Consider the following 13,714-nt stretch of genomic DNA (forward strand, 5'->3'; position numbering starts at 1 on the left):
CCGCTCTGGCATGGTCAAGACTTGTTATTTTTAACGAACATACTTTTCGGTGTTTAGCTGATCTCGACTCTGTCGACGCCCGCGACCTTCAACGATACGTTAAGGTTACACGATGGTGCTATCATTTCGGAAATTGAGGGAAATAACAAGAGCTCGTTTATAATGACTGTTTATTTAGCTATTAATCCATTTTAATTTTGCGAAGGACAAATATCATATCTTTATACAATTTACATGTGTACATTAGGGCGGGTTCAATTTGTATGGGAGATTTTTTCGACTATACGCGTAAAGTACAGAAGTATTCTACGTGTCATTATAAAAAAAATTTTACGAAGATACCATGGGTCTAAAATCCATTTGGAGTGTGTCAAATTGCGAAATTAAGTATCTAAGCATCTTGCTGTAGTGTCGTAAAGGAGTGCTTAAATTTCAATTTTCAATCCTTTCTGCACTTTCATATTTCTTAAAACTTTCACATAAAATTTAAAATTTACAAATTTTCTTTGAAACTGTTTTGTTTTGCAATTTGGCAAACTCCAAACACTCAGAACTCTAGTCTGCTAGTCACATTTGCGATTTTAAGGCAGTGTCACACGATTGGGTATTTGCTCAAAATTTGGTGCAAATTGTATCCCAATCGTGTGAATAAACAAATATTTTTCTTTATCCAAATCACGAAAAACAATTTTTTAAAACTTTTCAATAGAAGTTCGCTGTATTGTACCAATCGTGCGACTACAAAAAAAAAATTGCCCTACCATTTTATTTTTTTTTTGTTTTCTACCAATAGCCCAATATAACGAATGTACAATATAAAAATATAACAATGACTCTTGAGAAGAAATATAAGACACTAATACATATGAAATTCACCCGAGATCAACAACTTTTATGTTGCCATAGCGATTTTCGCTGTCGCTACTGGGGCATTTGCTTTGGCTTTTAAGTCGTCGATTTCAATGCCGATTTCGCCGATTTCGCCGATTTCTTCAAGCATTATTACTCATCAACCATTAATCGCTTTGCATGAAGTAGACGCTTTACTATTTAAATAAAAAAACACATGTGTACAGCTGCATTTTTTTTAAATATTTTTATTGCTGGTACCATGTAGATATAATAATTATTTGGATCATACAGAATTTTTCGATAGCTTTGAGCTGACAAAAAGTACGTACGTATTTCGTGCACAAATATTGCAATAAAACTACTTAAATATCCATGTTTCTTTTGCAGTGCAATCTTATACAAATATGTATATATACTTATATATGCCCGTACAAATGCGAATATTTTGTTGAAAAACCTTGCTACAATATATTATTTACTTAGTACGTCTGTATGTAAAGGTTTATCATTTTAGTGTAGTTCATTCGATTTGCTGCGCAATATTATTGTTGTTATTGTATAAAGTCGTTAAGATTTGTTTATTTGTTGAGCAATTCTTTGAATATTTTTCTCTAGATTTATTATTTATTATTGCCCTCTATTTTGGCGTTGAAAAGTAGTTATAGTTATTTATGTATCTATGTATCTATGTACTCCGAAGTTGTTGTTATTTTTATCGTGAGTTTTTTTTATTTTTATTTGTTATGCATTACTAATGACTGTGGGTGTGTGTGCTTCGCATTATAAGTGAGTTTCTTGCTTAAGTGCGCTTGTTTGAATTAGAGCGATTAATAAATTATTTTGGTTGAGTTGCAGAGAAAAAATTTGCTAAAAGGTATATTTCCAGTTGTTTTGATATTTATTTTAATGCATACTTATTACATTTTATTTTGGTAACCAATAGATTTTATATACATAAAAACATATTATTTTGGATAAATAAAGCAGCTGCACTTATTTTTTTAATGATACTTAATTTATTTTGATTAAGCTAAATCTTTCTAAGAGACTTGAAACCGAATATTTAGAGTTGCGAGTTTTTATATTTACTTTCTTAATGTATTTATGTATACTCTTAGCTACTTAGGATTTAAGGAATGTTTGTTCAAGTGAACCAAGAAGCGAAATTAAGTTTTAAAATTAAATCAGGTATTTACAAGACGTAAACTAACTAACTTCATATGTTCACACATTTAATTGATGTATAGGAAAATGGACAAATTTGGTTTTTGGAAAACAAGCAGTTCTAGGTATTAAATGGCAGTCAATTATCATAAAATTAATACCTATTAGGATCAAGAAAAAATAATATGCTTAAGAAGAGGAGTGAGTGTTTATGGATCCGAATCTAGACTTTCTATTGCAATGGACAGATGATCCACAGCCATTCAGGCCAGGGTTCTGCTATCTCGAACTGTGCCAATCTATACCTTTAACAGATTTGGATCAAAGGAAATTAGATCATAGACGAAGTGGCGTAGGAAAGGTCATCGTCTGTGCTTTTAGGACCGGAATCATTTTACAGACTCAGTTTCGCACTTTGGAGACTTTCAATTTCCGAATGAATAAATTCAGAATGTAGTAATTGCAATTCATTAGAATGGATATCGAATATATTTATATATACATATATTATAATTTCCAAAGATTTTTGAATGCAAGCAAAATACATGTTTTGTCTCAGAGAAAATGAATTGATTCTATTCGTCGTCAAAGTAAAAACAAAAGTTGCCACGATAAAACTGAGTTCTTTATAATTGGCCTCATCGCTTATCCTTAGGCTATTGACAGAGTGTGCTTCATCAGCTATGATATGCCAACTTTTCATGCAAGTACTTACTTACACCTAGCATATGCATTTTGGATTATCTAATTATCTACTAAATCCAAAGCCAACTCATTGACTGAAAAGTATCGCTTTAAGACTTTCAATGCTTTTACTGCCCACTCTGTTATCAGTCTAACGACAAGAATTCTTTCCCTAAAAAAATTAAATTATAATATAACAGAAGGAAACCGAGGTGTAGTTTCTATAGATCCGGATCAAACACTTTAATCCGAAATTGTAAGGAAACTTTACTTCCAGATACGATTTGAACGAATGATTCAGCTGAGTTCAGAGATGCTCCTTCCGACTTCCCTTGAGTAGCTCTGTGAAATCTGCAACTGCGTATCTTGTGAGTGTGTTTTTTTAAGGATATCAATTATAAGAAAAGAAGCTGGCCTACATGTGGAATAAAATTTTATTTTATTTTTCTCCAATTAGTGATTCTAAAATACTTTATTAAATAATGAAATTGCTGTGAGTTTACATCCGATATGAAAATGATACTTATCACAGATTTTGTTTGATGCAATCGAATAAGAAAAAAAACAAAAATTTTGTTTTAACGCATTTAATAGCGTAAGTGCGCATTTATAAGTGTGTGTGTGTGCGTGTGCTTAAATGAAGTCGCCTTAAATTCTAGCATTCATGGAGTCGCCAATACAAAATCTGGGTGTGTGTGTGTGTGTGACTGTGTACGGACGCTCTAATACGATATTATTTATAAATAGCTCGGCTTATGTATTTAATGTTTACTTCGCTCTTATCTCTTTCGATTTCTATGCGCACACTAATACCCAAATGCATGGCAAAAACTTTCTACTACGGATTATATGTACGTTCATGTACGTCACTTCAACGCAAACCAACAACAACAACAAACTCTTGAACTCTCGAACTGTCAACTAACTAGTCGTGTGATATATGTATGTATGTATTAGTGGCATAGGCAAAACCGCCCATAATTCTTTGGCCCTCAATATGCTCTATGTTGAACGAGTATGTATGTATGTATGTATGTATGCTGAACACTTTAACGGTATCTAAAACTCTACGCTCCGCGCCTTTGATGGCAATCGCCGCTTAGTGCTTTCAACGCCTTGCATACTGACAGCAGACAGCGCTGCGAGGCACTCGTTGTGTCGGCAGACCGGATATGCCCTTCAGATACGTATAGGAGACAGGCTGCCGAAGTATACGCTGCGGCGGTGGCTTTGTCTTGCCTTTCGATGATGACTTTGATGTCGACGACGACGACGAACTGCCAGCTGCTGACGACGCTAGCTGTAAACTCGATGCCGAATATGACGTATGCCAGGCGCCAATGACACCACCGCCACCACCACCACCGCCACCACCGGCTTGCAACTTTCTATTCAATTCAACATTGGAATTATATTTGAGTGCCGATTTGATGGGCGTGTTGCCGTTGCCGGAGCGTTGTGCCGCCTGCTGTGCGTTTACGGGCGTGTTAGCAGCAGTTGGTGTCGCACCGCTGCATGAAAGTGAACGCGTTGACAATGAGAAACTTTCGAATGCGCGTCGCAAGGAAGATGTGGAGCGACGTTGAAGGCGTGAGAAGCTGGCGCGTGCACTGGAGCGTCGCTCTTTGGTTGGTGACAATTTGGTGGCGGTGGCGGTGGCGGCATCCGCTTTTGGTGAACACATTTGTTGTTCTTGTGATTCCTCAATGTCGATAGTGCTGCTCGTCTCACTGGAGGCGCATGAAATATGTTCACTGCTCGAGCCGTGGCCGTCCTTCAGGCACGCGCCGTTGCTAGTGTGTAAGTGTGCTCCACTTTTGCCGCTAATGTTGCTATTGCTGCTCAAAGTGTTGATGTCGCCGCCATTTGGCGCGCATAACGATGACGTCGTCGATGCACCGGTCGAACGCTGCATTGGCGGCAATGCGCCCGTAGTCGAGGAGCACGAATCGGTCGAGTCATCTTCGGCAGCACTAAAAACTGGGTCATCGCTGGAGCGCAGCAGTCCAAAACGGCGGCTGAGTTGATGAAAGAAGCTAATATTGCGTTCGTAGCGTGGAGTTGGCGATATGCTGTGCGCGCTGTTAGCACCAGGCGATAGGCTGCATGGCGGCATGTCCTGGTTTGGGTCGGTTTGTTGCGTCATTGCTGAAGGGGAGTCGGCGGCATCAACAGCAGCATCACTTAACTCACACAGTGTTTCTATTTGGTTGCTGGTGGTGGCTAATGGTGAGACGTCTATGGGCGGAGTGGGTTTTCCGTACTGCGGCAGGTCAGCGAAACAGACATGCAAAGTGCCCATTGCGTTGAGGTTTACACTAGAGTTACTCAATCAGTTTTTACTGTGTTTGTAATAAAAAAAAGGGAAACTGTGTTGGCACTAAATGTTTTTTTTACAGTCTAATTTTCACCTTAACAAATTTTTATTTTGTTTTTAAATTCAGCATTCAACAATGCAATGTTTTTTTTTCACCATCCGTTGAGAGGACTTTCTATTTTTTATTACAATTGCATTCTTTCTTTGTCTCTTATATAGTAGAGCGTGTCTTTGTTTGATTTATGTTGTTGTCGAGCGCGTGCTGCCGGTTTTATTTTATACGTGTAAACACTGACGCTTTCCTGCAGCGTATGAAATTGTTTGCGGCATGCGGCTTCTTTATATAGCTTTGGCCGGCGCGCGCTGCAAGTCTGCAAAACATCTGCAAAGGAAACTTCCCGTTGACACTCTTTGATGCTCTCGAAAATTTCCGCTCTCTCGCTGTTTATTGTGTAAATGGGGTGGAGGATTTAGGTATTTATGAGAGAATTGTTCGCTTGTTGGCTTATTACAAGTATTATTGGTTACTGCGTTGTTCTCTATGTAGAGTTGCCACCAATATTCTCTATACCAAGCAATTTTGTAGGTAACCAGAAACTGGTTAGAAATATTGCGAAATTTATTAAGAACTAAAAATTGCTTGGCATTGGAAATTTCTGTTCAAAGTAAGAAGCGAGCCCATCAGATTTTGTTAATAGATCCGACAGACAAAAAAAAATTTAAATCAATGCCAATTCTTAGCCACTTAAAATTTGGACATTTTTATGCTAAAATAATGGGCTATGAAACTCCATACTAGATTTTATTTTTAATTTAAGCGGTTTAATTTTTATTTGGCAAAGTCTTTTATTTTTTACAAAAAAAAAAATATTTGGCTTGGTTTAACTGACTGAAACAAAACAAGTCGGTTTTTTACAGTTAATATGATATTTTTTCAAAAAAGTTAGAAAATTCCTTGTTGAAGATATCATGAAAATTTTAAAGCTCTGACTTTAGTCTTTTCCTTATGATGTATTGAACAACAACGTTAATGGAATGACCTAAATCCCCTCGGGCTATAAGAGTAATTCTCAGGGCACTCAACCATTCTGAGGATCAAGTTAATAATGCGGAATGGAGATTTGAATTTTTCGCATTTTTTTGTACTAACTGTCTTTGCAATTAACTATATTGTGCGAAAATTTTAAGGCAATCAAAAGAAGGTAAGAAAGAATTTCGTGAGTATTTAGTTTTCGAGAATTGAGAGTGTTAAGAATATGTAGAATAAAATACTTTCTTTATGTGCTGAACGCTGATTCGATAGTTTAGCTGACATTGCAGAAAGAAATTCTGTGTGTTTTTTCCTCGCTTGAAAAAATATTCTGCCGTGAATTAAAAATATTCCTTGCACAAAATCTCTTTTTCCAGGCAAAAGCTCTAGTTGCCCCTTTGGTTAACATTTGACCAGAAATCGTTTTTCTGCGTTTTGTGTGAAAAACTGATAAATTTGTGTTAATTCACTTTTGAAGAACATTTTATACCTGTTTCCAGTAGCACCCTTGCGCGTGCGCAACCGCATTCTTATATTGATACTGATACGGATACTCATATTTATATTTATATTCATATCCATATTCATATTCATATTCATATCCATATTCATATTCATATTCATATTCATATTCATATTCTTATTCATATTCGTATCCATATTCATATTCATATTCATATTCATATTCATATACATATTCACATTCATATTCATATTCATATTCATATTCTTATTCATATTCATATTCATATTCATATTCTTATTCATATTCATATTCATATATTCATATTCATATTCATATTCATATCCATAACCATAACCATATTCATATTTATATTCATATTCGTATTCATTATCATATTCATATTCATATTCTTATTCATATTCGTATTCATATTCATATTCATATTCATAAAGGAAACATTAATTAAGGCTTTTGATAGTTTATGTAATATAACTTTCTGAAATACTTCTCCCAGCTTATATGTATCTTGAACCGTTTTCAAGTCTGGCCGACTTTTGAAGCCACAACTAAAATTCATTCATCAATTAAATTATCTTCAAATACGAGATGCCTTTAAATACCCACTTTTTACTATGCCTTTGTTTAAAAACACTTTCATCATTTAAAGCAACCCTTTATACTTTCTCCCATTCCTCTCTCTATATACCACATACAAATATATGCATGCTACTCATTCTCTCTCTCACGCTTTGACATTGCATTTCTGGATAATCACAGCAGCAGTCATTGTCCTCTTGCAGAATCTGCAAAACAATATGAATTGCATTAAAATATTTGAAGCAGTCATTGTGTTGCCTGTAGCTAAGTAGGTAAGTATGTATGTATGTATGTAGTCGACAATGAATACGCACTTGAGTGAATAAGGATAAGCGCCATATTTAGAAATGCAAAGCATAGGCGTACCTCAAACGTATGCATTTAGCTAAAATGAGAAAAACTAAACCGGCTTAAGCAGAGATAGATATTGGTAGGTATGTATGTACATATGTATATATGTAAGTAGTGCATTTTATAAATCGCCAATTGCAGCGCTAAAAATAGTATAATAGTAAGATTTTAGGGTATTATTTTCCCATAGTTAGCATTTGAATTTATGCTATTTTTATAGGTGAACAGGTCGACTGGAGATTAAAATAAAAATCTAAGATTCATCCAATTATTTAGATGATACCAACTTGTGTTAGGTTAGGTTTAATAGTTCATTGGATGGTCACAGTGGTCCTTTGTGTTTAAAATCTCTGCAGTTACTCCTCAAACCGTTATGCCGAGCTACAAATCTTGCAGCCCTATTACCAGTGATTTAGTATCCCGTTGGTATTATTTTGTGAGGAACCACAAGCTAAGCTTTGGGCATCTCAAAAACTTGCATGTTCTTGCTAAATTAAAAGTTACTCATACGCCATGTATTTCCATTCCATACTTGTCATGGCGTATGCGTAACATAAAGAAGCCAGTCAATAACTTACGCTTATTTAGAACAAAGCATTGTTTGCCAGACTGATACCAATATGATGAAAATGAAATCAAATTGAACATATGTACATGAATGTATATATTTTTAAATTCTCCCTTTAACGATAGTAAAAAATGCAACCACATTTGGTAAACGCGGGCGTGTATGGCGGTGGCATTTACTTACATACGTCATTCATGCATCAAACGACAGTGTGCAATAAAACAATTTAAATGCAATTGAATCTATTAAATGTCTGCAATAAAGCTATTACCATACCAATTACGTATGTACACCACATAAATAAGTGTGTAGGTACAAATATTCCCAACTCGCGTCCACTTTATCTATCAATGCGTCTACACATCAACGACATAATCTATTGTAGCTGTATCAACGCCATGGTGTCGCGACGACGTCGACATATCAACAAAGAAAGACGTCAATACAATAGCAAATATATAAAGCATAAAAAAAAACTAAAATAACAACATGCCAAGCGTATGTAAGGGGGGGTTGGATTAAAGCAGTTAAAGATAAATCAATTTGTTAGCTTTAAATGAGATTAATGTTTTTGCCTGTTGCTTGCTGTAATATACATACACAAAAACACATACAAACTACGGGCATGCCGCATGCGGCAGACTACTACAAATAAAACTGTGGGCTCTCCCAACAATCACGCGCTGTTTGGTTGTTGTTAGCCACAACGCAAGAATTATGGCCGACAGGTGTTGCTGCTAGAAATAGCAAATGATTTGTGTCCTTGATGTGCTTCCAGGTAGAAAAAATTAATTACAATTGTCAAATAGTAAATTCAAGGATGTTTGATGCTTGATTTATAGAAAATATATTTTAATACAACAATACATTCGATTATACCCCCCATTACGCGCTTATATTACATGTATACAAATTTGCTGTTTATTATCAAGCATAAATTTGAATAATTTTCTGCAAATATTTTCCAAAATGTCTGGCCTAATTTCTGCTTTGATTAATGCTGTCAAACAAACTGAATTTTCTTTCTCATGGTAGAAATATGCTCAGTGCTTCTCCTTCCTAGCCGCGGCGAGTGTTAGACAATTAAACAGTGGATTTTTGATTACACCAAAGTACAATTTTGTTTTTCGTACAGTTGTGATCACAACGATGTCTTGCTGGAAAGTCCAACTGTTTTCAGGCAAGTTATCAGAAATTTTATAGAAAATGAATATATTTATGTGCACCTATGTTTTCCCTTTTTTTTTGAAATGTAGAAGATTTTTTACTTTTTCCAAAAGTTATGCGCTGCACTTAGGACAATTTTTTCATGAAATTTCCGCCAAAATTATTATTATTATTATTATTTTTTTTTTTAATCCGGAAATCTGTTGCAATTTTGCCATTTTGTTTCCAAGTAAATTCCCGGGCCAGTGTTAAATATTTGCTGGAAGCAATGGCTGCTAGACGGTGCACAGTGAGCCCCTGGTGGCGGCACTGTCGAAGACATTGACCTCTTAATAAATAAAGCCAAGTTGCTCAGAAAGGCTAACACGGAGCCGCTTGATATCTGGACTCAAAGAGAGAAATAGAAGTGGTCGGGCCGTACTTTGTGCAAAGATGAAGGCAGCAGGGGATTTGAATCCCCTAATCGGCAGAGGCGAACTTGGAGAAGAACAGTCCATCGAAAGGCGAAGCGATCGGGTTAAGCTTAAAGACGCACACAGAGATTGCCTGAAATAGAACCAGATGGCGCGCAGGCATTGAAGATGTCCTTTGTTTCACTTGGTATTCATGGAAGCGAAAAGAAGAACAAGTCCGTATAAAGATTTTTCAGAATCGTGCTTACTTAGTACATAGGTACTATTTTTATTTTGTGACAAATCTTAGAACTATTTAACCAATTCTCATTGGAAAAAACCATGTATTGGTATTGAATTCGCCTATTTATTGAGCCTTCGGTTTGTGAGATAATTCAAATTTACCCAATATCGAAAGCGATTTAGGGCGAAGATTGTGGCCACTATAAAAATAAAATACTATTTTTGGGACTACATTTGATGAATGTTTGACCAAGCGTTTCCTCCAAATTGTGGCAGAAATTCAATTGGCCCTTATGCCATTTTTGTCTTGTAATTGAATTAAAGTATTTCCTCACATATGGATAATGGTTATATTTTCCAAACTTGTATCGAATCGGCATACAAATAAATATTAACCGAATGAAGTAGTATACCAGTAAATCTTGTATTTGAGGTCAACATAACTCCCTATGTCTTATGTTGATAGGAAACATGTTGCTTGATGAAACGCGCGGATACATGGCGTATGAGTAACATTATTTCTTTCGTTCGATTTTCAAAAATGACGTGTCAAATTAAAAGGCTCGGCCTCTAGAAGTGCAATAAGGTTTTATTTTTATGAAAACGGTTGCCCACTGCTAAAAATGTGTATGAAAGTTAATGTTTGAAAATATTTTTGATTAGAGTTGCTATCTATTCGCAAAGTCATACATAACTATATATGTAGGCATATGTACTTGTATATAATACGCGACGACATTTTTTCGAAGATCAGCCGATCGGCGCCATTCGTTCGAATTTCAAAAATGAGGTATACAAAAAAAAAATNTTGCTATCTATTCGCAAAGTCATACATAACTATATATGTAGGCATATGTATATAATACGCGACGACATTTTTTCGAAGATCAGCCGATCGGCGCCATTCGTTCGAATTTCAAAAATGAGGTATACAAAAAAAAAAAGATCTTATATTTTAGTTTAGGTGTTTCTGGCACGTTTATATGTACGTATGTATGGGGATGATTTAATTACGACAAAGTATCATTTGTCAATGACTATATATTGACTTAAAACGCATCACAAATATATACATACATACATATCGTTGATGTTTTTGCAAAACCGCCCATCGAACAGTTGCAAAATACGCGCATATCACCATTGTGACAAAAACTAGATTTGGTAACCCTGAACTCCAGCCATCGAGATTTATGCATAAGAATCGTAAACTCGTTATTAAAACAACAGATTTGTAAAATAATAGCTAGAGAAAATACTGCTTATCAAGGTAATGCTTTAAAAGAAAAACCGTTTTTCGCTCTCCTGTAAAATTTGACTGCCGTAAGATAGGCGGTTTTGCAAAAGCATCGACATATGTAAACATTTTTATGATATGAAAATATGATATGTCTCCAAACGCATTCGACATATTAATTTACCTTTTCAAAAAGTTCACCACGTTGAATATTCGGCTCCATGTGTGTGTACATTAGGGTGGTCCAGCCACCCCCCCAGATCTGAATAATATATAAAAAATAAATAGACACGTATTTTATATTATTTTGAAATTTTACATGGGGAAAATAAATTTTTTCGTAAAATTGCTATAAAGTCGTTAGAAATAAATATTTTTTGGCCGAATACGACTGTTTTCCTTCAGATGTCTACAAAAAATAACACTATGATGCTTATTTAACTTACAAATTTTACTACAAAAATAAGTTGTTGTATGTTTTCATAACCACATCACGCACGAACAGCTCAATGTATGTGTTTAATTCTTTTTTTTATTCTACAAGACGTTTTCTGTAGGCTTGTGGTAAAAAATTGTGAAAAATTGGGTTGCCAGATATTTAATTGTTTGAAATTGTTTTAAGGTCAATAAAATATTTAAGTTTTTTCATCAAAAATAAAAGCGTTGGAAGATATTTAAAAGTATTTAAAAAAAAAGTATTTCTAAAAAATAGAACAATGATTATTAAAAATTTAAACTTATTTAATGCAACAATATCGGTTTCACACGAAAGGTGTACAAAATACATATCCGGTTTTTTTGGTATTCTTCAGTTCTGGGTGGTGACAGCAGGAGAAATCCAAAAAGGTGATTTTTCTATGTATTTTTGAACCACCCTAATGCACATATTTTATCAGTCGGACATTAACCGCCTCAATTAAACTATTAACTGCTTGACTTTTTGTGCATGCAATTAGACAATAGATGAAAAATCGCACCCAGCTAGGAGTAAATGATCAGGAGTTCAAAAATATGTATATACATATAAATACATATGTACATATATGAAAGCATGTTAAGCAAATGTAAGTAATTTATCACCTGAAATCTGTCAATGAACGATGAAAAGTGATATGTGAGTAGATATACTAAGTATGGATATTTTTATTTAAAGCAATTATATTAATTGTAAGTGTATATACTGGAGACGGCAATGCCAATTTTACTACGCATAAATAACAAAGTTAGAAGTAGCCAGATCTTCACTGAATATTTCGGATTGCTTCTTCTGATTTTTAAACATACGTACTTATATGTATGTATGTATGTGTGCTTGCATATGTATGTATGTATATGCTTTAATTAAGTTTCTGTTCCTTTGTCTTGTTTGTGTGTTAAATTAGATTGTACACGCACCGCGGGTTTGACCAGATGTTTTGACTTATCAGCATAGTATTCGGCATCAGTTCAAGCACTCAGGCAATAAACTCTTTTTATAATCAGGGCGCTTCACGTGCAGTATAAACATTACACGCTTTGTAATTAAATGTGTTGGCACTTTTGTTGCTTTTGCAATGCTGCTAATGAGTTTTCTTTGTATATGTGGATGTTGCATATCGTATGTACAATATGTAAATATTCATAAGATAATTTCATGCGCCATTGATTAACAAACTAACTGATTAACTTTGTAAACGACACTAACACTGTAGGGAGGGGAAAAAGATTGTCGCAAGTTTGGGTAAAATATCAATGAATTTATATGTGACATTGATTTTGCTACAACTAACTAAGCTCAAATAGAAAATAAAGATGATCCTTCTACGCAGATAGCACAACTGTTCATCGCTCTTAAATCGAGTTAGAAATTACACTGATTAATACGAATAATTTGCCTCTTCAAAGAAGATAATTCTAGACCAGTGATTCCCAAAGTGGTCCAGATGGGTCCCCAGGGGTCCACGGGAGACTCGACAGGGGGGGGGCCTTGAATCTCGGAAGGCCTATTTAGTTTTTTGCTCCCATGGATAGACGGGACTGCATGCAACTTGTTGCTGACTGCTGACTGTTCAGTCCACGTGGCAAATGACAAATCCATTTGTCCATCCTGCCTTGAAGAGAATGAGACGGTGGAGCACTTTTTGTACTTCTTGCTTACTTTTTTGTTTGTCATACATTTTTCTAGATTCGGTCTTTTCCCTATTGTCAGTTTCTGAATTTAAGTTTGGCGAAAAAAGCTTTTCGGGTTTGTTGTTTCAAGTTTTGATTTTTTCGGCAGAGTTTTATCAACTGCATTGTTATCACGAACGCTTCAAAGCGCTTGTTAAATAAAAGCTTGGAATGGCAAAAAAAAAATATTTTTTCAATTTAAAAGCTATAATCATGCCGGCGATATATTAATCGATTTCTGAAAGATGGCTACCGATATCGATAAAAATAGCGATAAAAAAATATACCAAATATATTTTCCACATGCATTTCTCGGTGATAAGCTTGGCAAGAGATGATAAATTGCAAATGCAGCAGAACTACTGGCTCACCAACATTCGAACAGCTACGTCAAAGAGGACCTTAGCGGCTGTACTACGAGTGCAAGTATACGTACATATGTCTAAACTTGCTTGTATTGTCAGTACATATATATTTATACAGTTAATACATATGTAT

At 35.1% G+C, this 13,714-nt stretch overlaps 1 protein-coding gene across 1 annotated transcript; it reads right to left on the reverse strand.

Moving 5' to 3' along the window:
* Positions 1–3,493: 3,493 nt before the first annotated feature.
* LOC108370233 (uncharacterized) lies at positions 3,494–5,105 on the reverse strand. Its single transcript, XM_017625524.1, has one exon. The coding sequence runs from the start codon at positions 5,000–5,002 to the stop codon at positions 3,809–3,811; it is 1,194 nt and encodes a 397-aa protein (XP_017481013.1). The 5' UTR covers positions 5,003–5,105; the 3' UTR covers positions 3,494–3,808.
* Between the last annotated feature and the right edge of the window lie 8,609 nt (positions 5,106–13,714).

The sequence above is a fragment of the Rhagoletis zephyria genome, unplaced genomic scaffold, assembly GCF_001687245.7.
Source record: "Rhagoletis zephyria isolate East Lansing unplaced genomic scaffold, Rhagoletis_zephyria_1.1 Rzeph_scaffold_04080, whole genome shotgun sequence".
NCBI lineage: Eukaryota > Metazoa > Arthropoda > Insecta > Diptera > Tephritidae > Rhagoletis > Rhagoletis zephyria.

Bases quoted from the DNA above. Each gene is read 5' to 3' on its own strand.
- LOC108370233 (XM_017625524.1), bottom strand. From the start codon at position 5,002: ATGGGCACTTTGCATGTCTGTTTCGCTGACCTGCCGCAGTACGGAAAA.